General features: G+C 35.5%; 1 protein-coding gene across 1 annotated transcript in view; it reads right to left on the bottom strand.

The window, feature by feature from the left end:
• plch2a (phospholipase C, eta 2a) overlaps positions 1-24,059 on the bottom strand; it is a 305,581-nt gene that overhangs the window by 28,626 nt on the left and 252,896 nt on the right. The window contains exons 9-11 of the mRNA XM_056463103.1: positions 19,461-19,632; positions 12,052-12,159; positions 6,739-6,891 (exon numbers count right to left, since the gene is read on the bottom strand). Of these exons, the coding sequence (XP_056319078.1) occupies positions 6,739-6,891; positions 12,052-12,159; positions 19,461-19,632 (433 nt within the window). The remainder of the gene's footprint in view (positions 1-6,738; positions 6,892-12,051; positions 12,160-19,460; positions 19,633-24,059) is intronic.

The following is a 24,059-nucleotide window of genomic DNA, read 5'->3' as shown; positions in this document are numbered from 1 at the left end:
TTTTATTATTATTATTATTAATGGTAAAAGTAATAAAAGCAATAATGACTGGAGTAATAATTTCATTTAAAACGACATTCAACAAGAATGCAGTTATTTAATTTTAATAAATATTGAACAATTGAACAATTTTTTTACATGTAATAAACGCTGCCTTGATGAACAGAATCATTTAAAAAAAAAAAACATGAAAAAAACCCCCAAACTTTTGACCAGTAGTTTATACTATATAGTACGTTAGTAAAACTGACTTATTGACTCAGTGATCACTAGGTGGCGATAGAGACCTTCCGGTCTATGAATATACTGTAATGAATATACAGTGTAATGGAGACTTGTCATGGAAAGCAGAGGGTTTTTCTTACACTTTCAAAATGATTGTATTTGTACTCTTTATATCCACTAACATTCACAAATATTTTTTTTTCCCAGCTGTCTATCTCATGTATGAAAAAAATCGACTGAAAATCTATGTATTTGATCTATACGTTTAATAAATGTCCATCCACATTGACACATCAATATTATTTAGCATTACTGAGATGCATTATACCCTATTATTGGATTGAGTTCTTCTAATTATATTTTACAATTATTTATTGCTTTAAAAAAATTCTATAAACAGGTACATTTTATATTTATATATTTTTTGAGTTGCATTTTTAGATATTTTAGTCAGTTATAAGAGCAATTCACTCCAAAAAATGAAAATGATCTCATAATTCACTCAACTTCAAGTCATTCTAGTTAGCTTCATTTCAGACGAACACAATCAGGAATAAAAAAATGACCCAGGTCTTCCTGACTTTGCAATGGCAGCGACTGGTTCCTGAAATTTTTAAGCTTAAAATTTTTTTTTAAATAAATAAATAAAATTAAAATTTAAAAAGAGCGTCCATCCATCATGAAAGAAACTTTAATCTCACAGCAATTCCTAACTTTTTAAAATTAGAGCCTAATTTATGAATTTATAGGATGTCATTCAATCATTTTAACATGATTTGCTCATCCACCAATGACATTTGGGTTTAGGGTTGGGCTTTGGGCACACCGTACACTTCCTTTCAAAAATCATACATTTTTGTACAAATTAAATCACATGAATTTGTACAAATCAGCCATTTTTCTGACAATATACAAAATATTTACATTGTCCTCATGAGATCGGGCTGATAGAACTTTATTAGGTTAATGAATGCCTTGTGAAATCATTATGTTTGTTAAAAAATATACACTTTATAAGCCATTATCACTGGCTTCCAGCAACTATCGAATGCTCATTCATAAGTAAGAAGTTATGGCATACGCTGAAATGGAACGTCTCTGTTTGAAGTCTAATGTCCAGGATTATATCGTCTGTTGTAACATGACTCTTGTGAATGTGTGTGTAACAGATCATTGTGCTGTCTAGACAACAATGTAATTGCAGCCTGTATCAGCAGTGCGAAGTAACACATTGCAAATACTCAAATGACTATAATTGAGTTGGTTTGCTCAGGAATTGTACTTTTACTAAGTCATTTTAGAAATGTGTACTTTTACTTTCACTTAAATACATTTTTAGGGCTTTATTGCTACTTTTACTCCACTATTTTCCTTTAACCTGCAGTCACTACTGTAAAAAAAAATTATTCTTGTCTATGGCGATTAGATAAAGTAGAATAATCATAGATTATTATTTATTATTATAGATATAATAATCTATCTATCTATCCATCCATCCATCCATCCATCCATCCATCCATCCATCCATCCATCCATCCATCCATCCATCCATCCATCCATCCATCCATCTATCTATCTATCTATCTATCTATCTATCTATCTATCTATCTATCTATCTATCTATCTATCTATCTATCTATCTATCTATCTATCTATCTATCTATCTGTACTTTGAAATCTGAATTTGAATCTTTATGTTCAGCCTCCAAAACACTGTTGTGTAACTGAATAGTCAGTCTTCAATTTGAAGGACAGTTTGTAGTGGGGTGGGGGGCGGGGGGGTTGACTATAAAAATATATTAAAGGGTGGCTTTAACTTTGCCTGTATCAAGGACAGTGGTGTGGCGTTTTCTGTGAGTTCCTCTGTGCGCTCTTATTTAAATACGCCTCAAGTCAATCCTTAAATAACTACACTATAGACACCTGTACAAGGACAGAACTAACCTAATTAGCCCACTTGCTGAACAGCTTTTGTCATCATTTATACAGTATGTCTATCTAGTGATTTAAAAAGGCCTAAAGACAAACTATGGCTTTTCTTCAATGTAGAAGTGCGCTTGTTTTTGCGATTGTTTTAGGACTACAGATTCAGTTGCCTATGGGAGAAATGACTAGGAATATTAAACAGCAGAAAACGGTCAAACTATTTGCTCTACAAACAAGTGTGTCCATGACTATACAGACAAAGAAAAATAATATAATAAGAAAACATCAGTTTGAAACATCAAGCAGCATAACCAGCTGTTTTAACATCTAAAACCAAAACAGAAGTAAATGAGACCGGAAGTCTCGAGCCAAAAATATTCACGTGGCTGCGCCTGCTCGTACGCAAAGAATAGGGCCAATAGATCATTAGCAAAGTGTGGATTGTTAAAAAGTAGCTATTTTTAATAACACAGTGAATGATATCAATTACTGTTAAGTGTTTGATATTATAAAATTGAATGCAAAATGCATTACTTTTCTGAAACTTGCACTGTTATATGTCCTCATAATTGACCCTTCCTCTTGTCTGTCAAAATTTTTTGATTAAACATATTAAATCAAACATTTTTGCCATTATGGGCCCTATCATACACCCGGTGCAATAAGGCGACTAGCTTAATTTAGCTTAATTTTCCCATTTTCCACCACATTGTTTAAATAGCAAATTCATTTGCACCACTTTTCTGGACTCATGGGTGTTTAAGTCTAGAAAGCAGGTGTATTAAGGCACATTGTTGGGGCATTGCTATTTTCAGAAACTGAAATAGACTGCACAATAGACTAGCTGAAAGCAGGTCTAAAGTCCAGCGTAGAGCGGATTATTTTTACGCCTCGCTTGCACATTGCTTAAAACACGCAGGATGATCTCACGAGAAAACGCAAGTATTTTACGTTTTGTCAGTTTAGTGGCTAATTCGTACGAGTTCAGTCGTACAAAATTGTACGATTTTAAAAAGGAGGCGTGGCACCTAACCCCACCCCTAAACCCAATCGTCATTGGAGGATCAGCAAATCGTAGTAAATTGTGCGAATTAGATCGTACAAATTCATATGAATTAGCCACTAAATTAAAAAGTTACCAATTGCCGTGAGATTGTGTTGGATGTAGTGCAATTCACAAATATCTTTACAAATAAAAAAAATGAAAGGAATAAAATATTACAAAAATGATTACTTTCTACGTAAATATAAAAATTATTTATCTTGGGGGGCTTTTTTCAGTGTATTCACGACAACTTGCTTTTGTATAATAGTAGTAGTAGTAGTAGTAGTAGTAGTATTTATTAGATATATATTTATATTTGTTTTTATTAAAAACACGCTTAGATTTGTCCACCTGTCAGGTTTTGGACCCTATGAGGCATAGGACATTTGTTTGGATATAACTCAGTTGTTTGACCACACTTTGTTATTATCGTTCATTTATTCGTTTGCTGGAAATTAGAACTGATTTTAAAAATAGCTTTGACACAAATCTTTGCGAATTAACAAATAAAATTGATTATGTAGGCAAAGTAGTCTGGGCGCACAACACGCTTCCTTATCCACGAAAGAGAAAGTGAAAGTAAAGGCTGATTGGAGGAGGCTCGTTCATTATCCTCGCCCTGCAGATGGTCGGTTTATCTGTTTTCTCGCTAGTGAAACGTTAGATTTTTCCACTTACAAAATCCAAGAAAGTCTGGGATATGAGACTCTGTTTGATTTATTCTCAAAACACACCCATAACTCATTAAGAGAATAAGCACAACCTTGTTAGACCATGCGTCGTGGCACAGAGCATAGTTTTCCGTCCTTAAAACAGCAAAAGGTGGATTCGGACACGCCCTTAATGATTTTGCGCCCTGCGCTTTAGACTTTGCCACTAGATCGTTAAAATAGAGTCCAATGTGTCTGAGTGAAAGTAGTAAAAGCTGGTGTGAGTGACTGGAGGTGGAGATTCATTTGCATATTCATGAGGCAAGGGTGTTGAGTTATACTCGTTATTTTAAGGCATGAATCTATCACAATAGCATCATTCTAATAATTCATTCATTTTATTTTCAGCTTAGTCCCTTTTTTAATCAGGGGCCACCACAGCGGAATGAACCGCCAACTTATCCAGCATATGTTTTACACAGCGGATGCCCTTCCGGCCACAACCGAACACTGGGAAATACCCATATAATCTCACATTCACACACTACGGCCAATTTAGCTATCTTAATTCACCTGTACCGCATGTCTTTGGTCAAGGGGAGAACATGCAAACTCCACACAGAAACGCCAACTGACCCAGCCAAGGCTTTAACCAGCGACCTTCTTGCTGTGAGGTGATCGTGCTACCCACTGTGCCACCGTGACACCCCAGCATCATTCTAATACAATGGTAATATTTTTTTTACCCCCAATTTCTGTTTTACAGAGAGAATATGTTTTTTCTAAACATTTATAAACATATAAGTTTGAATAAGTCTCTTCTCCCCTGATAGCTCAGTTTAGCTCTAGGAAGAGTTCTGGTCGTCCTAAACATCTTCCACTGTGCTCTTAGGAACTTTAGTGCAGCAGAGATTTTTTAGGTAACCTTGGCCAGATCTGTGCCTTACCACAATTCTGTCTCTGAGCTCTACAGACAGTTCCTTTCATGATTCTCATTTGCTCTGACATGCATTGTGAGCTGTAAGATCTTATATAGACTGGTGTGTGGCTTTCCTAATCAAGTCCAATCAGTATAATCAAACAGCTGGACTCAAATGAAGGTGTAGAACCATCTCAAGGATGATCAGAAGAAATGGACAGCACCTGAGTTAATAATAAATGAGCGTCACAGCAAAGGGTCTGAATAGTTAGAACCATGTGATATTTCAGTTTTAATTTATTAATAAATCTGCAAAAAATGTCGACAATTTTGTGTTTTTCTGTCAATACAGGGTGCTGTGTGTACATTAATGAGGAAAGAATAAACAAATGATTTAAGCAAATGGCTGCAATATAACAGAGTGAAAAATTTAGGGAGGTCTGAACACTTTCAATACTCACTTGCATAGGCAACTGTTATATATACGGTAAAAAATAAACACCAAATAGATGCTTTATTGTAAAGCTGCATTATTTGATGCAATCTACTGTACAACTTTCCATAAATCCTTTCATTTATATGACATAATTTAATTGACTGGATAATTTTAAGTAACCGCGGTTTTCTCATCACTGCAATTTAAGTTGCAAGCTTATTTAGTTATTTAGAGAAAAAGTCACAGCCCAATTCAGCCGAACAGAATGTGGACAGAAATGGAATGCTAACAAACCACTGCAATGGTATTCACGATCCCATTAAACCTCTAAATGAAAAGTAAAACAGAACTCAGCTGTGAATATATCAAGGCCCTTTTAAATACACTATTCAATTGAATTATTAACGATGGATTTTAAGGAACAGAGCTTGGGGACCTTAAATGACTGAAATGTACGAGATTGTATTATAAATTAATTATAAAGATTAAAGTTAATCTCAGAGCACTTTAAAAGCAGTTCAAATGAGTAAAAGGTAAGAGATAAGAGAACTGTATGGTAAGAGAATTAAGTATTTAAATAATTAAAGGGATAGTTCACTCAAAACTGAAAATTCAACCATAATTTACTCTCGCTTCACTTGTTCCAAACCCGTTAGAATTTCTAACATTATTCAAAATATCATCTTGAGTGTTGAACAGAAAAGGGAAAATCATAACAGCGTGAAACCAATTGAGAGTGAGTAAATGGTGAGAGAATGTTCATTATTGGGTGAACTATCCCTTGATTCAATTTAAAAGGGAAAGGAGTAAATTGACTACACTGATTTGAATGTAATAAAGTTGAATAAATCAATTTAAAAGGAATTTTTTTTTAGAAATAGTTTAATTTTACAACTCCCCTAGAGATAAACATTTGAGTTTCATCAATTTAGAATCTATTCAGCCAGTCTCTGGCAAAAGCACTTTTAGCTTAGCTTAGCATAAATCACTGAATCTGATTAGACCATTAGCATCTTGTTAAAATTTTTTTAAATAAATATGAGTTATTTTTCTATTAAAAGCTTTATAGTCTCTAGCTAGGTAACTAGTAAAAGCACTGCATAATATCATTGCGCCTGCTGCAGCAAAGTTCCTTGATTATTACGCCTGAATGAGAGTTTAGTTCATATCAACCTAGAAAGCAGGAACTTTTCATTTTACATCAGTCTTAGCACATGATGTAACTACAGAGTCAAGCTTTAAATAAGAAAATTATCACAACTCTTTTTTTTAAATTTGAGTGAGATGCTAATGGTCTAATCCGATTCAATTATTTATGCTAAGCTAATCTAAAAGTGCTCCCGCTAGACCCGGAGATCGGCTGAATGGATTCAAACATGGTAAAACTCAACAGTTTAACTCAAGGGGACTTGTAAAATGAGCCTATTTCCTAAAAGAAAGTGAAGTGTTCCCAACACTTTTACAAGCAAATGTGAATGTATCTGTAAGGAAGGAAGGAATGACACATTTGCAGGGTTAGTCAATTCAGCGTATTAACCTTCAGTGGTGATTTGTCATGCTTTCCTGTAGGCGGCAGGGCTGTGATGGTAAAACTGTCTGGATCTTCCCGGTCGCGAATCTTTGACTCCTTCATGAGGTTATCTAATTTTTTCTTGGCCACATTCTCCGCCTGCTTTCTGTTCATAGATGTCTGGAAAGGAAGAGATGGAGAGAGAAATGAATTTGACTGGACCTCACAGGTGATCTAATGTCCTAATATTAGCATTGTAACAACATTTGCACAAAGAACATCAAGGTCAAAACCATTCATCCAAATATCCAGGTCAGTTCAGCATAAGTCCTTGACCCAATTTTACACGCGCAGAGAAATTCACGACAAATATTCATGTATCAAATGCCTCTTTTATTTCTTACATTACAGCACTCAAAGTGGAGCCTTCATCCAAAATGTATGAGGTTTCAGGCTTGTGCATAACGTATGTATGATGTTCTGCTAAAGTAACATGACAGATGCACTTGAAGAATTCAGGATTAAAGTAACTCTCCTTAAACCTCCATGAAACTTGTGAGGTTTCATTTCAGCCTCAAATAACATCACAATAGAACAATAACAACAGCAGCAATATATTTTGCATTAAAAGAAATAAAATTGAATTAATTGCAAGTAAAATATATTAAATCTCTTAAAACTGTCCTAATTTTAATCACTTTGGAAAAAGTTACAAATCTGAAATACATTTTTAAGAATATAATACAGCTGCAAGCAGCACTAGTCTGGTTTCTAGTGGTTTAAGGGCAACATGTGTGTTTGCAAAAATGCAGTATTTATTTTTTAGTAAGTCTGTAACTAATTTAGGGTTACAAAAATACAAAATAAATGTACAATTTCAGGCCAGTTGTGATATAAACACAGAATTTTCCAATTTTTTAACAGTTGTAGTGTAATCAGTAGGTTGAAGTTCATGATTCATTCATTTTCTTTTCGGCTTAGTCCCTTTATTGATCAGGGGTCGCCACAGTGGAATGAACCGCCAACTTATCCAGCATATGTTTTACGCAGCGAATGCCCTTCCAGCTGCAACCCAACACTGGGAAGCACCCATACACTCCTACATTCACTACGGCCAATTTCACTTATTCGATTCACCTACTGTATATCGCATGTCTTTGGACTGTTGGGGGAAACCTGAGCACCCGGAGGAAACCCACCCGAACACGGGGAGACCATGCAAACTCCACACAGAAATGTTAACTGTCCCAGCTGGGGCTCGAACCAGCGACTTTCTTGCTGTGAGGGGATCGTACTACCCACTGCGCCAACATGCTGCCTTGGTTGAAGTAGTCAAACATTTTCATGCTTCTTTAGTTTTTGCTAAGGAATGATGTGTGAAGCGTTTAATATACAGTTACTTACATACACATATATATTGCAAAACATGAACCATGTGCCTCAGTGATCCTAAGAGCTATGTTGTTGGGGGCTAATGTCACTGGTAGGGTCTCCCAAGGCAAAATGGTCTTAGGTAACAGAGCAGAATAGGTGCAGTTAAAAAACCCCAAATGAGTGCAAAAACATTAAGGACCGTGACGTCACCCGGTATGGTGCAGCTGGTGCCAGGGGGACTAGGGTTGGAGCTTGTATGCGAGTACCCGGTTATCAGTAGTGTTGTCGGGGCTATACGCATGTATACTCAGTACTCAGTTACTTTTTTCCACAAGCTGTTTGGGTATTACGATTTCTGAAGATCAATAATTGCGTATACCCTCGGTATACTCACTTGTTTTGCTGATTAGACTTCCCTAATTTACGTGTATTCGCATCCCCTTTAACTGTATACCAAATGTTTTTTAACTCTAATCTTAATTTGTTGCAGTTGGTGCATTTTTCAGAAATCAGATCAGAAAGAGCTTTATTGCCAGGTATGTTCACACATTCGAGGAATTTGTTTTCGTGACAGAGCTTTTACAGTGCAACAGGATAACAGAGACAGGACAAAAAACAGATAATAAATATATTTAAAAAAATAGAATGAAGTAGTCAATGCAAATATACAAATTGACAAGTGCATGTACAGGTGTATTACTATATACAACGTTATATGTGCAGCTGTTATGTGCAAATTGGCTTGTAAAGTGTGTTGTTAAATAAGTATATATGTGTATAAAAGTGTATAGCAAGTAGTGATGTTGGTTCCACAATTATTATCATCAAGTGTTCATGAGATGGATTGCCTGAGGAAAGAAACTAATTGTTTTAGAAATACTGTTTCTGTGTCGGGCTGTTCTGGTGCGCACTGCTCTGTAGCGTCGACCAGAAGGTAAAAGTTCAAAGAGGCAGTGTGCTGGGTGCGAGGGGTCAAGAGTGATTTTGGCAGCCCTTCTGCTCGCTCTGGATAAGTACAGTTCTTGGGGAGTAGGAGGGGTTGTACCAGTGATTCGCTCAGCAATCCAAACTATTCGACGTAGTCTTTGGAGGTCGTATTTAGTAGCTGAGCTAAACCAGACAGTTATTGATGTGCAGATGACTGATTCAATGATGGAGGTGTAGAACTGTTTCAGCAGCTCCTTTGGGAGGTTAAACTTCCTCAGCTGACGAAGAAAGTACAGCCTCTGTTGAGCTGTTTTGACAATGGAGTCAATGTGAGTGTCCCACTTCAGGTCCTGAGAGATGGTGGTGCCCAGGAACCTGAAGGACTCCACTGCTGCCACAATGCTGTCCATGATGCTCAGTGGGGGGAGATCAGGGGGGTTTCTCCTGAAGTCCACTATCATCTCAATGTTTTGAGCGTGTTGAGCTCCAGATTTTTGTGACTGCACTAGACACCCAACTCCTTAACCTCCTGTCTGTAAGCAGACTCATCACCGTCCCGAATGAGGCTGATAAGTGTGGTGTCGTCTGCAAACTTCAAGAGCTTGAAAGAGGAGTCTTTTGTTTATATTTTGCGCCAATCCCCTCCCCCTGACGACCACAGCAGCTGTGAGAAAATTTCGTGAGTTTTTCAAAGTCAACTGAATGATGCCTCGCTGAAACGTTCAGGTAAAATTATAAAACAGTATGGGCGGGTTTGGTGGGTAATAGTACACCACCTTTTTTTTAGGACTACACCACTGCCAGTTATCCCACGAAATCTGTCTGGGCTCAGCCTGAAGGAGCAACCTTCCTCCTGCAGGCCCACCACTTAAGGGGCCATGAATTTTGGAACGGGTGGTGGCCGAAGGTTAGGACCACGACAACCCGATCATTGGGTGCAGGGAATATGTGTCTCGGTTGGCCTGGGAACGCCTTGGGATGCCCTCTGAGGAGCTGGAGGAAGTGTCTGGGGAGAGGAAGTCAGGAGTTCTCTCTTGAGACTGCTGGCCCCGCAACCCAGCTCCGGAAAGAAAAAGCCACCTTGGCCAAAAACACCGAATGTCGATTTTTAAGTCAGTTGGACCAGCAGTATCTTAGTTAAAGCTGCTTTCATGTTTTATTTTCACATTATAGCACCGCCATGTGGTCAAACTGGCCTACTTTTTATTTTACAGTGACCTAAGATCAAGTTCCTATATATGCATTCTGAGTTTGGTGACGGTATGTCATTCCGTTTCTGAGTTATGGAGATTTTTTGTAAAACTGGCCCCACCCACTTTGGAGGTTTGAAAGTATGGTGACAAACCCAAGTAGAACTTTCGTCCCAGGTCTCTTTGGCTGCGTCCAAAATTGCCTACTACTCTGCAGGTACTACATTTGTATTTGAATGTACTACTCGACCGTTAGAAAAGCACTTTCTATATGGTATGAATGTGAGTAGTATGAATGGAACTCGGACGTACTACATCCGACATTAGTCATTATCACATGACCTACTAGCGTCAGTTGCGTCACTTCACACCCATTCATGAATTCTCTCACCGTGCATCATAGAATAGCATAGCATCCATCGGATCCACACTTCAGAATATTGCCAGAAGTAGTAGGTCATTTGGGTACTTCTCGCGTGCACCTTTTCGAATTCTATGAATTCGAACATACTACTTGGCTCGCATACAGTTGTTATTGTACTATATAGTCCACTCTCAAAAATAAAGGTACGTGAGCTGTCACTGGGGTAGTACCTTTTCAAAAGGTACACATTTGTACTTAAAGGGTCCATATTGGATCGCTGGATCTCACACGCATTCACATGGACTACAATTTATGGACTACATATTCAGTCATGCCACACACACACACACCTGCTCCAAGTCTCCACTGATTAGACTCCAGCTGATGCAGCTTCTGGACTGATTACACACACTACTTTAATAGCACACACACTCACTTCCTTGCCGAGTCTTGTTTACCTGTAAAGTGACAATTCAACGCGTTTTACTTAGTCTTGTTTCTCCGTGTTTTGACCTTTGCCAAGTTTGTGTTTGTCCCTGTTCACTGCCTGCCTTCCGACCTCTCGCCTGTTATAGTGACTACGATTCTGGATTTGCCTTTATTCATCTGTTTGCACCTGTGTTGACCTTTGCTTGCCTGACTACCGAATAAACCTGCACGTGGATCCTAACCTCAGTTGTCTCTGTCACTCCCCGTGTTACATCTGCTCAATTATTTTTCAGGCAGAAAAGTGTCCTTTGGACTTTTCTAACTATTATAATAGGAGTTCAGTGCTATGCTTGAACCCCTGATAATTGTAGCATTTCTTTTTGTAGTATTAATATTTATTAAAACGATTCTACCCATGAGTTTTACTTAATGTATTCTATACATGGATGTATCTTTGTGGAAACTCAATCACAATGAATTTAAAATCTTGAAGAAAGAAAATTCAAAGTGTTGATTGAACATTAGCTACATATTTCACCAAATCTAGTCAAGCATGAAATTATTCATACACCTGGCAAATTCTGACTTAACGTTTTTATTTTAGGGCAAATAGCTGAGATATTTTTGTTTGCAATGATCCCTCTTGTAGATCATTGTACATATCTTTTGGGAGAAGCCTGTCTTTTTGACCAATGATACAAAAACAAACAAACAAACAAAAACTTGCTAATTGAATAAAGGTTAAAATAATAAATAAAACTTTAGGTCAGAATTTGCCCAGGGGTGTGAATAATTTCGGTCTGACTGTATATAATATAACCAAAAGCACTGGCAGCTGGTTTTCGTAATTTACATAATGATTTACATAACTATCATATAATTTAAAACTACATTTAAAAAGTCACTTTATTGAAATAGAAAGTTACGTTTTCAACAGGAAATCCTGCCAGAGTAGAGATCAATATCCCATAATGCAATTCAAATGCATTAATTAAACTACCTATGGACACTTTGTGTTAATACACATCTGCACCACAACCATCTAGCATTACTTACATCTCCATTCAACAGCTTACAGTCGTCCTCCATCTCATCTGCACTGTCTTCATCAGAAACGTCCCCCTCCTCTGCGTTCTCATCTATATTCGGGGGTAGTTTTTTGCCCTGTAAACACAAACAAACACAGAGAAGACATGTAAATGAGATGAAATGTGTGAAATGTATTGCCCAGTGTAAACAGCAGAGGAGTTTAAAAATCCCTCCACACTTTCTTTATAACTTAAATTCAATGCTATATGCAATAACACAAGCTTAAGCCAATAAATTTGATACATTCCTCAAACAAATCAGTTTTTCACACCTAAAAATACTATAGTAAGTTATAGTCAAATCTGTGTTTTTGAACTGTAAACATTTTTTTGCTTGCTTAAATTTTTAAGTTGAATCAAATGAACTTTTCTAGTCATTTCAAATTATATCAATCAAACTGACTAAAAATATTAAGTTAAACTTTGCATAGCTTAAAAAAAAACGTTAGTTAGAGCCTGATTAACTTATTAAAATAAGTTAAAGCAACAAAAACATTTGTAGTCATGACTTTTTGTCATATCACAGTGTAGTAAAACATATTATACAGCATATGTTTTTAGTATTAAACAATTTGTAAATGCTACAGCATGCTTCCACATTAACTATAATGAACAGATAAACAAATAATGTAGTATTCTTTAGTTTTTACTATGGTAAACTGATGTATTGTAGTATGTTATTCCCTATAGTTGAAGAAAAATACACTATTTGTTTATATTACTGTAGTGGTTTTAAAACAATAGTGACTATAGAATTACCACAACAGATTAATTCAAGTACCAAAAATGCTATATTATATCATAGATATATACACTAGATATCGCATACGGACACTGATCTTGCGTCAATACCACCGCCATATTTATACAGTACAGCAAAATTAAGGAAATTTCTGTAATTTTAACGTCTGTTATTTTACGGTAAATTTCTGTATTTGAACAGCCGTTATTTTACTTTTTTTTGGCACCCCATCTGCTGGAAAAAAACCCCATAAAAGAACGGATTTTTTTTTTACAATGTAGGCGACATCTAATGTAAATATCTATGGTTTTATATTAGAAATGACTGCAGAATTATTCTAACCACATGAGATGCAATGCTGCGACGTGATAAAAGAAAATACTTTCAATGACGTTGATGTGCAAAGTATCTATTTTAGAAACAATTCAATATTTCTGTTTTAATATTTCTGTTTTAAACAGTTTTGATTAAAGTGGAGTTTCTAAACTAGCCTGCTAATACTGACGGCACTCTTGTTTACACGGTCTTTCATTTCGTTTTATGCTTGAACAACTAAATAAACGCTTAAGTCTATTTAACTGATTGTATTTATTTACATTACAATATCAATGCTGTTAAAGGAATCTTATGAAATTGAAAATAGTCACATTAACCTTTCACTGGAAGTTCATCATTGGCTGAAAAACACTAGTTATGCATATAGCCCATAGTATGATAGCAAACCGAAGCCAAAGGCTTAAACAAAGACCAAGCGTGTCATAACAAAATGCCAAAGAGTGACGAGAAGGGGTCCTGACCGAGCGTCAATATTTGACGAGTCAGGGGTGAGAATGTGTTGCACAGGAATAAGGCACTTAAGTTGATTTGTAATATTAGTGACTGGCAGAGAATAGCACTCTCACTGGCATTGACATTAACAGAAAAAAAAGTCAGTGACAGAAATGGGTTAATCAATAAAGAGTCAAAAACGTCTGCCCCTAATAGTAATTAGTTTTAGTCAGGGATGTAATTGGCTTTGACACACGCTGTAAAAATCAATAGAACGTTCTATCAAGTTTTATGACAGCATTATTAACTTCATCAGAGATTGCATTTTTGTTTACAGATTTATACTATTGCTGCAGCTTGTAACTCAATTAAACTAGAAAAAACTTTTACTTTCCTAACACTATTGAATTCTTCTACAGTACATTATAAGATTATTTAAAAGGGCACCAATTTTCCCCCCTTTTCAAGATTTAAGATAAGTATTTTGTGTCTCCAAAAGTTTCAGCTCAAAACACCTATCACATTATGTATTATACCTTTCAGAATATTGGAATTTCTGCTTTTAACACTATGTAGCTGTTTTTGTTGCCTGTGCCTTTAATGCTAGTTCTCCCCGCCCACCGTTCCCACGTGCCTGTCAGAGTGTGCCTCAAACTCCCCGCAGATAAACAGCACAGCGACAGACATGATGGAAGCAGATCTCACGAAACGTTTGTGAGAAATACTACAGTAAGAATTTTCCCAATGATTATTTGATGTATTTGTTGTGGAGTTGCAACGGTGACAATGTCGTTACAAGGTTCACGCACGCGTTTAACTTTGCACTGTTTTTGCACACAAATGTGACAGGATACATATTAATATCCACTGCTGCATGGATATCCGTCATATTGACGTAAAAAATTAATCTGATTTAACGTCCACAAACCGGGATTGAAGTGTCTTCTTTTATGATTGTACTGACATGCGGCTGTGGTGATCACTGTAAATCACTGTAATTCATTACAAACGATTTAAACTTGTAAAACTCATTCTTGATCACATTTGATGATGATTGATGATCATAGAGAGCTGAACAGATCTTTTAATCCCAGTTGCTTTGTGCACGTCCTGTCTTTTTGATATGATTATACGTGTTAATACGGAGACATGTTAATACGCGGCTGTCAATCAATTTGGTGGGCGGGGAAACAGCACTCCTACATCACGTTGTGGTGGGCCTCAAAATGGGAGGGATTTGGATCCCATTTTAACATCAGGAAATTTCAAAAAAGACATTTATTGTGTTTCTATCACCCTAATATGACTGTGGACACACTATTCCTACACACAGTTCTGTCCAAACAGCTTCCAAAAGATGATTTTCATCATAGGTGCCCTTTAATGTTACAAACATAGTTTGGTTCCCTTTGACTTTCAGTGTGTTTTAGTTCAAACTCTTAATATTATTCAAAATATCATTTTTAAAAGGTACCATGAAATGAAAATAAAGTTTTTTAGATGTAAGTATCAGTTTTGTTAGTTCTAAGGATGTCTATGTGCTTTATAACGGTGACAATATTAATCTTTAGAAGATTTTATATACTGATATAAAACACTAAATTGATGAACGGTAGATACATGAAATACATTACTGCCGTGGATTCCAAATCAAGTCTCTCAGCTGGAAAATGTTTAGGTGGACACGTTTAGCAAATACTTGTCACTCCTTTAAATACTTACATCATCTCATACTTCAGTTTCTCATCACATCATAACCAATCAAATGCTCTCTAGTATCTGATATGCCCCACCCCCTTCAAGACGCATGTCATTTGCTTTTCATTTGATGCGCTTGAGCTCAACCACTCTCACTTCCAGAGCGGTGATAAAACAAAACGCTATTGGGTGTTTTTTTTTAAAGGGGAGGAGCTACATTATGTCCCACCCTCTCTTTGTGTTTCGGTTGAGACTACGTCAAACATTGAATAAAATGCATTTTTTCATAAAAAGTCATACACGTTTGGAAAGACATAAGGGTAAGAGGATAGTCAATTTTCATATTTTGTCGACTATTTCTTTAACTTTAGTAGGCTGAATATAATAATCTTGTTCAGTGGTAACACTTTTAAACAGTTTTTAGTGGTAAATATACATTTAAACTTTGTAAGCAATTTACTATTTAAGCAATAACTATTTTCATTGATATTCGATCCTTGAATCCTTAAAACAATGTGTAAATGTTTACCATTGAGTCGTGGAGGTTACTTTTAAAATGTGTTTCACTACAGATTACAATATACATTCTTTAAAATGTTATAGTTTGCTATGGTATAGAGGTTTGTAATATAATTTGTAGGGTTCTCTAAAGAAAAAGACATCCACAAACACTCTCTAGTTTGCGGTTTGTCGGTTTTCCATGATATTTCTATGCGCTTGTTAAGTCGTGATGTATGAAATACTGTTTCCGGGTCCAAGCCGCTACTCATTTGAATTGAAAAAATATTTGTTTGTGACCACTTTTTATTTCTATCACACATTAAAGTGAGTTTTATATAAAATCATGGTGTACAAGACAGTCTCAGGACTTGCTGCATCATAGACACCAATATTTTAACAATTTATAAAAAATGTATACATTTCTGGCTATCGCATATCAGGTATGGGTCACACTTAACAAGTGGATAAGGATAAAAAAAAAGCAAACAATTTCTAAAACCAAATAGTCAACAAGTCACAAGACGTGTTTGGTGCGATTTGTTGCCATTTTCAGACCAGCGCAACCCAAATTTTCACATTTTGCACCACGTTGTATAAATAGCAAATCCATTTGCGTCACTTTGTTACTGGGTGTGTCGGTCTAAAAAGGAGGTGTGTTTAGGCGCATTGTTGGCTCGTTGCTAGTTTGAGGAACTGAAATAAGACTGCGCCATTGACAAACTGAAAGCTGGTCTAAAGTCCAGCGCAGAGCGCATTAGTTACAGTATGTGCCTATGCAGGTCCAAAATGCTTACACACTGCTTAATACACACAAGATGTACAGCAATACATAAAATTCTTTACATATGAAAAAAATTAAAGGATTAAAATGTTGCAAAAATTTTTATTTTCTACATAAATATAAAAACCACTGCTTCTATTCCTTCTTCACCTTTCCTTATCCACGAAGGTAAAGGGGTAAAGTAAAGAGTAAAAGTAAAGTAAAGAGAAAGTAAAGAGGCTGAATGAAGGAGGCTCATTCTTTATCCTCATGCTGCAGATGGTCTGTTTAACTGTTTTCTCGATAGTGAAGCGTTAAGTTTTTCCACTTACAAAGTCTGCCATGTAAATAGCAAAATGCACCATGCAGCGTCACAACGGACTCTTAAAGGGAATGGGAGATGAGACTCTGATTGGTTGAATCCACATTATTCTCAAAACACACCCATAACTCATTAAGAGAATAAGCACAACCCTGTTAGACCATGCACCAGGGTCTAAGTGTATTTTTACATCCTTAAAATAGCAAAAGTGGATTCGGACACACCCTAAATGCTTTTGCACCATGCACTTTAGACTTTGCGTCTAGATCGTTAAAATAGAGCCCAATGAGCTTTTTGAAATAGATGATAATTGCATTTAACTATAATTTGATTCAAAACAATTACCTCAACATTCCCATTAAGTTATATCATGTTATGTTTTGAATGTTCAGCATTTCATATAAAGCACTAACATTATTTTTTGGTCATAACAATGTTATTCAAAAGGATTTTATGAGTTTTTATCTTTCTTCCAACAACTTAAAACCTTAAAAAGTTAGAAAAAGTGACTTTTATTAACATTTTTAATAGCTGAAAGTGATATATTGTCTGGGTTGGTGTTGTATATTATGCTACAAAGGTCTTCTAATAATCTACCAGTACATTTTCAGTTATTTTAAAGACTTATTTCTCTACATATTATTTCTTATACAGTATTTCAAACTACTGAAATGTCAATAAGAGTCACTTTGTTCAACTGTTTCAACTGAGTTGAATTTTCAACACTGAAAGTCAACAGAGCAGAGATCAAGGTCCCATAAAGCAATTCACAACTGTAAATAAACTGAAAATTTCGCAAAATACAGAAACTGTTAATTAAGAGAGATTTTTTACAGTGTGGGCTGAATCCTGTTCAATGGTACGTATCAATGCTTCGGTCAGATTCAGCAATGTGTCGAGAGTATATTCAGCTCCACGTGCACCACAATCCACAGCCCGTGCCCAGCAATTTGTCAATAGCACCGGCTGGCCCAGTTTGCAGTTCAGAATACACTCTCTAGTGGGAACGTCAGTCTGCTTTCCAATTATAGCGCCAACTCGCTTGCTCCATCTATGGCCCAATTTTCAACCCTCACACTTTATTAAAAGCACAGGAGAGAGCTGCAACTCGGTAAATACATTTTATATCATTAAGTCTCTACTGTTCAGCTGCTCTAAAAGGTTTTCTGACAGCCCAAAAATAAAGGACTAAACATCACTATTTTGTGCTAGTAATGCATCAGATATTTATGTACAAATCATACAGACGGTCAATCTTCAATTCAGTTATATTATAATTAATTTCTCTTAATTTCTTCAGCCAGATCCACATTAGCACATTACTCTCACCTACTAATTAAAGTGAAAATTTACATATAAAAATGGAATAATAAGTAATACACCAAGTACCAAAACAGTAAAAAAAATTAAATACAAACATTTTACAGCATATTAGGTAAACATATAATAGCTATAATAGTTAAATAAAGAACATAAGAGCATATTTTTTAAAAAATCACTTCACAAATTTGCTTAAACATATTTTATTAGTGCTGTCAAATGATTAAATCACAAGCCAAGATAAAAGTTTGTATTTACATAATATATACATGTGCCTACTGTGTATAGTTATGCATATATGTATAAATCCACACTTATACTGTACATAAAATACACAAAATAAATAGATTTACTGATATATATTATTTATGCATTCATATATATACACACACATATATATATATACACACACACATATATATATATATATATATATATATATATATATATATATATATATATATATATATATATATATATATATATATATATATATATATATATATATATATATATCAAAGGATTTGAATGCACATTGCGGCAATAATATCCAGCTGCAGACGCGCAGACCCACACAGGTTTCAGGACACACAATCCCCGCCACCTGATCTAGTGTGTGTGTGTGTGTGTGTGTGTGTGTGTGTGTGTGTTTATAGTCCACTTAGAACCCAACAATGTTATTGGCATTGATTGTTTTGAAATTCAAATGGCACTTAAATGCCTGTGTTTTTATTTCTGAAATAAATACGCCGTTTCGCGAGTAATCATGATTAATTACAAAAAAGTGTGATTAATTACGTTAATTTTTTTAATCATTTGACAGCCCTAGTTATTATATTATTAATGTTATTCTGAAAAATAAATGCATGTATTTGACTCACATACACAACCCAGGCTCTTTGGAAATACGTGGCTCAGCTTACATTATTGTGAAACATAAAATACATTGCTTCAGGTATATTTCAATTCACATTTCAGATGACAAATCCACTAGGGGCGCTGTCTACATTTTGTGAATCTGAAATGGGTTACTTAAGGTACAAAAATAATTCTTTATTCATCTATAACATGTCCTTGTAAATATCATTAGCATGAAAAGGAACAAAAGTTGTTGGCTTCATGCCACCTCACAGCTTAACATTTAAGTGCATTTTTTTTAGCAAAAATGTAGGCTCAGTGTGCATTTCCAATGAGATGGTGTTAGTAACATCATGAATGCATTTGATTAATGTCTAAAAATGGTTGTAGATCCATAAATCCATTTACCTTGATCAGTATTTTGCCTTTCAGAGCTTCAGGTGAAGGCAGAAGTCCAGACGGGTCGGCTGGGATGGAGGACACGTCCAGTTTATCACCCAAAACTTCAGTCAGATACTGAGCCATCTTCTTCTGCTGAGGGACACTGCAGTGATTCTCAATGGATAAAATCACTGGATACCTGCAGATAAAATAATAGTGTAAAAATAACAGTGTAATAATAGGGAGGCTAATAAAAATAATTAGAACACAACTCAATTTGAACAGACTGCAAATGGCTAGTTCTGAAATATTCAGAGGATTTGGTATAAACCTTGTCATGGATGTAAATGTTTTGTCATGGATGTTTATGCTTGCTTATAACAACGGTCATAAAGTGTCATTGGATCAGTTCTCATTTTAAATGTAAAGACGACATCGTTTGAGATGTCTTTTTTATCTTCACAATAAGCTGACATAACCAACTGCATCATAACCTGTCTTTGTCAACTTGACATTCTCAAGACAACATATCTTGTCATAAATCTGTCATAAACATGATAGTCAAGAAGCCATTATAAATATGTTATGAATTTAATAACAGTGTCATACATATTTTGTTGACCTCAACTACAGAGGTGCAAGCTGAATTTCTCATTATAATGTAATTACATATTAATGACCCTGTTAAGAATTATTTGACAGAGTAATGACACTTTTAACGAGACATTTTTAATGATAAATAAAGCTTGTTCCATTGAAAACGTGAACAGAAAAATATTCACAACACAATTATAATGCCTCATGACATTCATGTTTAAGACAGAATTATGACAAGTCATCTTGTTGGTTATTCGCCTCCACTTTGTGTATTTAAAATCCTTTAACACAGTGTTTCTCAACCACATTCCTGGAGGACCACCAGCTGTGCACATTATTCATGACATTTTAACCAAACACATCTGATTCAGATTATCAGCTCATTAGCAGAGACTGTAAGACCTGTAATGGGTGTAACAGACAAAGGAGGTATCCAAAAGATACAGTGTTGGTGCTCCTCCGGCATAGCAAACCGGTGTTTATCCCTTACTAAGAATATTTCATCCACATTATATTAACATTGTAAGAAATTTTCCCTAACATTCTCAATATAAAACCAATACTGCAGTGATTCTTAGAATGTTCACAACATCAATTTCTTAAGATTTCTATATTAACGTTGTTTGGTTACAAAAACATTATTAAATTGTTTTTAGAATGTTCTATTGTTAAGTAAAAAATCTTTATCAAATCCTTATTTAAAACATTATTCCATTTGCACTACACATGGTTGAAGAACACTTTATTCAAGAGTTCACACTTAGCTGATGATTGATTATAAAGCTTGTTTGGCATGCTGTCCCGGGAGAGAGCCCTGAGCTTAAAAGATCCTCGAGGCTGGGGCTCCCTCCCGTTTGCAGGGCGAGAGGGGAGTTTGAGCTCAGGTAGATCTCGAGAACTCCCCTGCTGTAGTAGCTAATGAACAGATAGGGATTGCTCTTAAGAGATAACTATTTACTAGGAGCATGTCTATGATGCTGATTTGGATTAGTCAATTAACTTAAGTTGCATGTTTTTGGATGGTGGGTGGAAACCGGGGAACCTGGGGGAAACCCACGTGAGCATGGGGAGCACGTGTAAACTCCACACAGGAACGTCGGCTGACTTGATAAGGACTAGAACCAGTGACATTCTTGCAGTGAGGCAACAGTGCTAACCACTGAGCCACCGTGTCACCGATCTAGGAAAGGAGGAGGAGTAGGGGTGGAAGGGGGTATTCTTCAAAATGAAGATGGCTGTTATTTATAGTGGCTTAAGAATCGTCTGATTGGTGAATCATAAATTGAATAATGCGGGACCAGCCACAAGCAATCAAAAGCATGTGATCCTCTAAAAATTAGTTTATAAATAAACTTCACTAATCAACGTTGCAAGAATATTCCCAAAACATTATTTTAATAACGTTATGTGTTAACATTTACACTATTTTTGAGGAACATTACAGAATGTTACGTTATTAAAATGTTTTTAGAACATTCCAGTTGTCAAATTTTAATCAAATCCTTATTTCAAAATTATTCCATTGGCATTACACTAAAACACCAAAATAATCAATTATTAAAATAATGTTACAGTTTGTGCTAACATTTACACTACTTTTAAGGAACGTTACAGAATGTTCCTTGTTAGTTGGCACACGTCGCGTGTTTTTGACTGTAGGAGGAAACCAGGGAACCCGGGTGAAGCTGCAGTCACACTAGAGTTTGAGTGTGCGAAATTCTGTAGTACGGCGCTGTGAAAATTAAACAAGATGAATAGACATTTAAAAAAAAACGAGCGATTGGTCCATAATTCAAATTTCTGTCCAGAGAGGTCATGTTTTGATCCTCGATTGCTCTCATACAGTCAAGTGATGCGATTTCGCAGGTCAAAGTTCACCGAGCATGAACTTTGCAACGCAGAAAACTACAAAACTTGTAGCACGAGATTGTATTTCCGGTTTGACGCATTCGCGTGCGCATGAATGGAAGACTATGGGGAGAAAAGTCCAGTGTGACCATGGCTTAAAACCCACACGAGCACGGGGAGAACAAGCAAACTCCACACAGAAATGTCAAATGACCCAAAGAGGACTTTAAGCGATGGATTCTCGATGTACAACAGTGTTAATCACTGGTCCGCCGGGGGCATTTGAGATTCTTCAAGACGGAGATAACTGAGGTAAGAAATTATTTATAGTGAGTTAGAAATCATCTGATTGGTGAATCATGTGTTTAGCTAATGCAGGACCAGCTGTGGTCAATCATAAGCATGTGATCCTCTCAAAACTAGTTTATGAATAAACTTCACTTAAGGTACAGTGAGGTACATATTTGTACTTTTTAGGTATTATTATGTACCTTTAAAGACCTGTTAGGAACAAAAAATAAATAAAATTTACCTTTTGACAAGGTGACAGATTTTGTACCCTTTATTTTTGAGAGCGTGCATGCTCCTCAACCCAGCATATTTTAACAAATATTTTTTACTGTCATAAACAAGCTAAAGTGACAAGCAAATAGACACATATCAGATATAAGAGACATTTCGTCTAAAAATAGTGTAGTTTGTTTACTGTGACCCCAGGAACTCTTGACAATGTGCAGCTTTATTGGATGATCACCTTTAGCAAGCAGCACCTGAAAGTCCTGCGATAGAGGATGTGATGAGGAAACATGCTGTCAGTAGGAAATGTTCATGTGGACACACTCCTTCACACTCTGCTCAACAGGCTAGTCTTCACACTCAGAGAATGGACATTACAAAAAACACTGTGTCTAACACTGTCTGTCTAACTGTCAGGTACTGAACATATACTGTAACTTTAGGACAGAAACTGAATATTCGGACAGACTTCAGAGTTATAGTACTTCTCTATCTATTGCTGCTAAAATACTCTAAAAAAACTCATCAAAATAATAATACAAAAATAATAATCGAAAATAATACTGGTCTGTGCTGTAAAAATGACCTACAATTGGCAATCTGTAACAGATTACAAGTTACATGATGCCAATTGTGTTCTGTTACACTATGTATCTTTTAATTATTGTAGACAAAGTATTTTTGGATTACTTTTTTGGATTACTTTAAGACATTACGTTTGATTTTATTAATTTAAAACAGAAAAAAAATCTATAAATCATGAATAATGTACTGTCATCATATGATTATGTAATCATGTAATCCATAAAAAGTAACTGTAGACTAATCATGTTTTTTTTTGTAATCTGATTACCATTTTTGTAATCCAAATTACTTTTAATAGACTACACAATACTGATAATAATCAAGGACAAATTACACAGACAAGCATGCATGTGCAGACACACAGACTTGTTTTTGTGAACTGTGGGGATATTCCATGGGCGTATGGATTTTTATACTATACAAACTGTTTATTTTTTCTAATCACTCTTTGTCAAACCTACACCTTACCCTCAAAATAAAATAAAATAAAATAATTATAATAATAATAATTGAATGATACTGGTTTGTGTAAAGATTATCTACAACTTGTTATCTGTTACTGATTACAATGTACATGATGTAAATTGTGGTCTGTTGCAATCTATGAATCTTACTGTTTTTAGGCAAAGTATTTTTGGATCACTTTTTTGGATGACTTTTTCTGGATTACTTTAAAATATTACTTTTGATATTATATTTAAAACAAAATTCTTATGGTACTGTCATGATTCTGACTATTAATCAAGTAATCCATAATAAAACAAAAACTGTGGTCTAATTATGATGTTTTTTTGTAATCTGTTTACTATTATTGTAATCCAATCTACTTTTAATGAATTACACAGCATTGATAAAAATAAAAAACAAAATTACACAGACACATGCACACAAACAAACACGCACACACACACACATTAGTTTTTGTAAATTGTGGGGATATTCCATTGGCGTAATGGGTTTTTATACTATGCAAATTTTTATTTTCCTAATCGCCCTTCGTCAACCCTACACCTAACCCTCAAAAAATGTATAAATAAATAAATTTAAATAAAATAAAAAATATTAGTCTGAATGATACTG

This window comes from Danio aesculapii, chromosome 8, assembly GCF_903798145.1.
Source record: "Danio aesculapii chromosome 8, fDanAes4.1, whole genome shotgun sequence".
NCBI classification, from domain to species: domain Eukaryota; kingdom Metazoa; phylum Chordata; class Actinopteri; order Cypriniformes; family Danionidae; genus Danio; species Danio aesculapii.
This window is presented reverse-complemented; position numbering and strand designations above follow the sequence as displayed.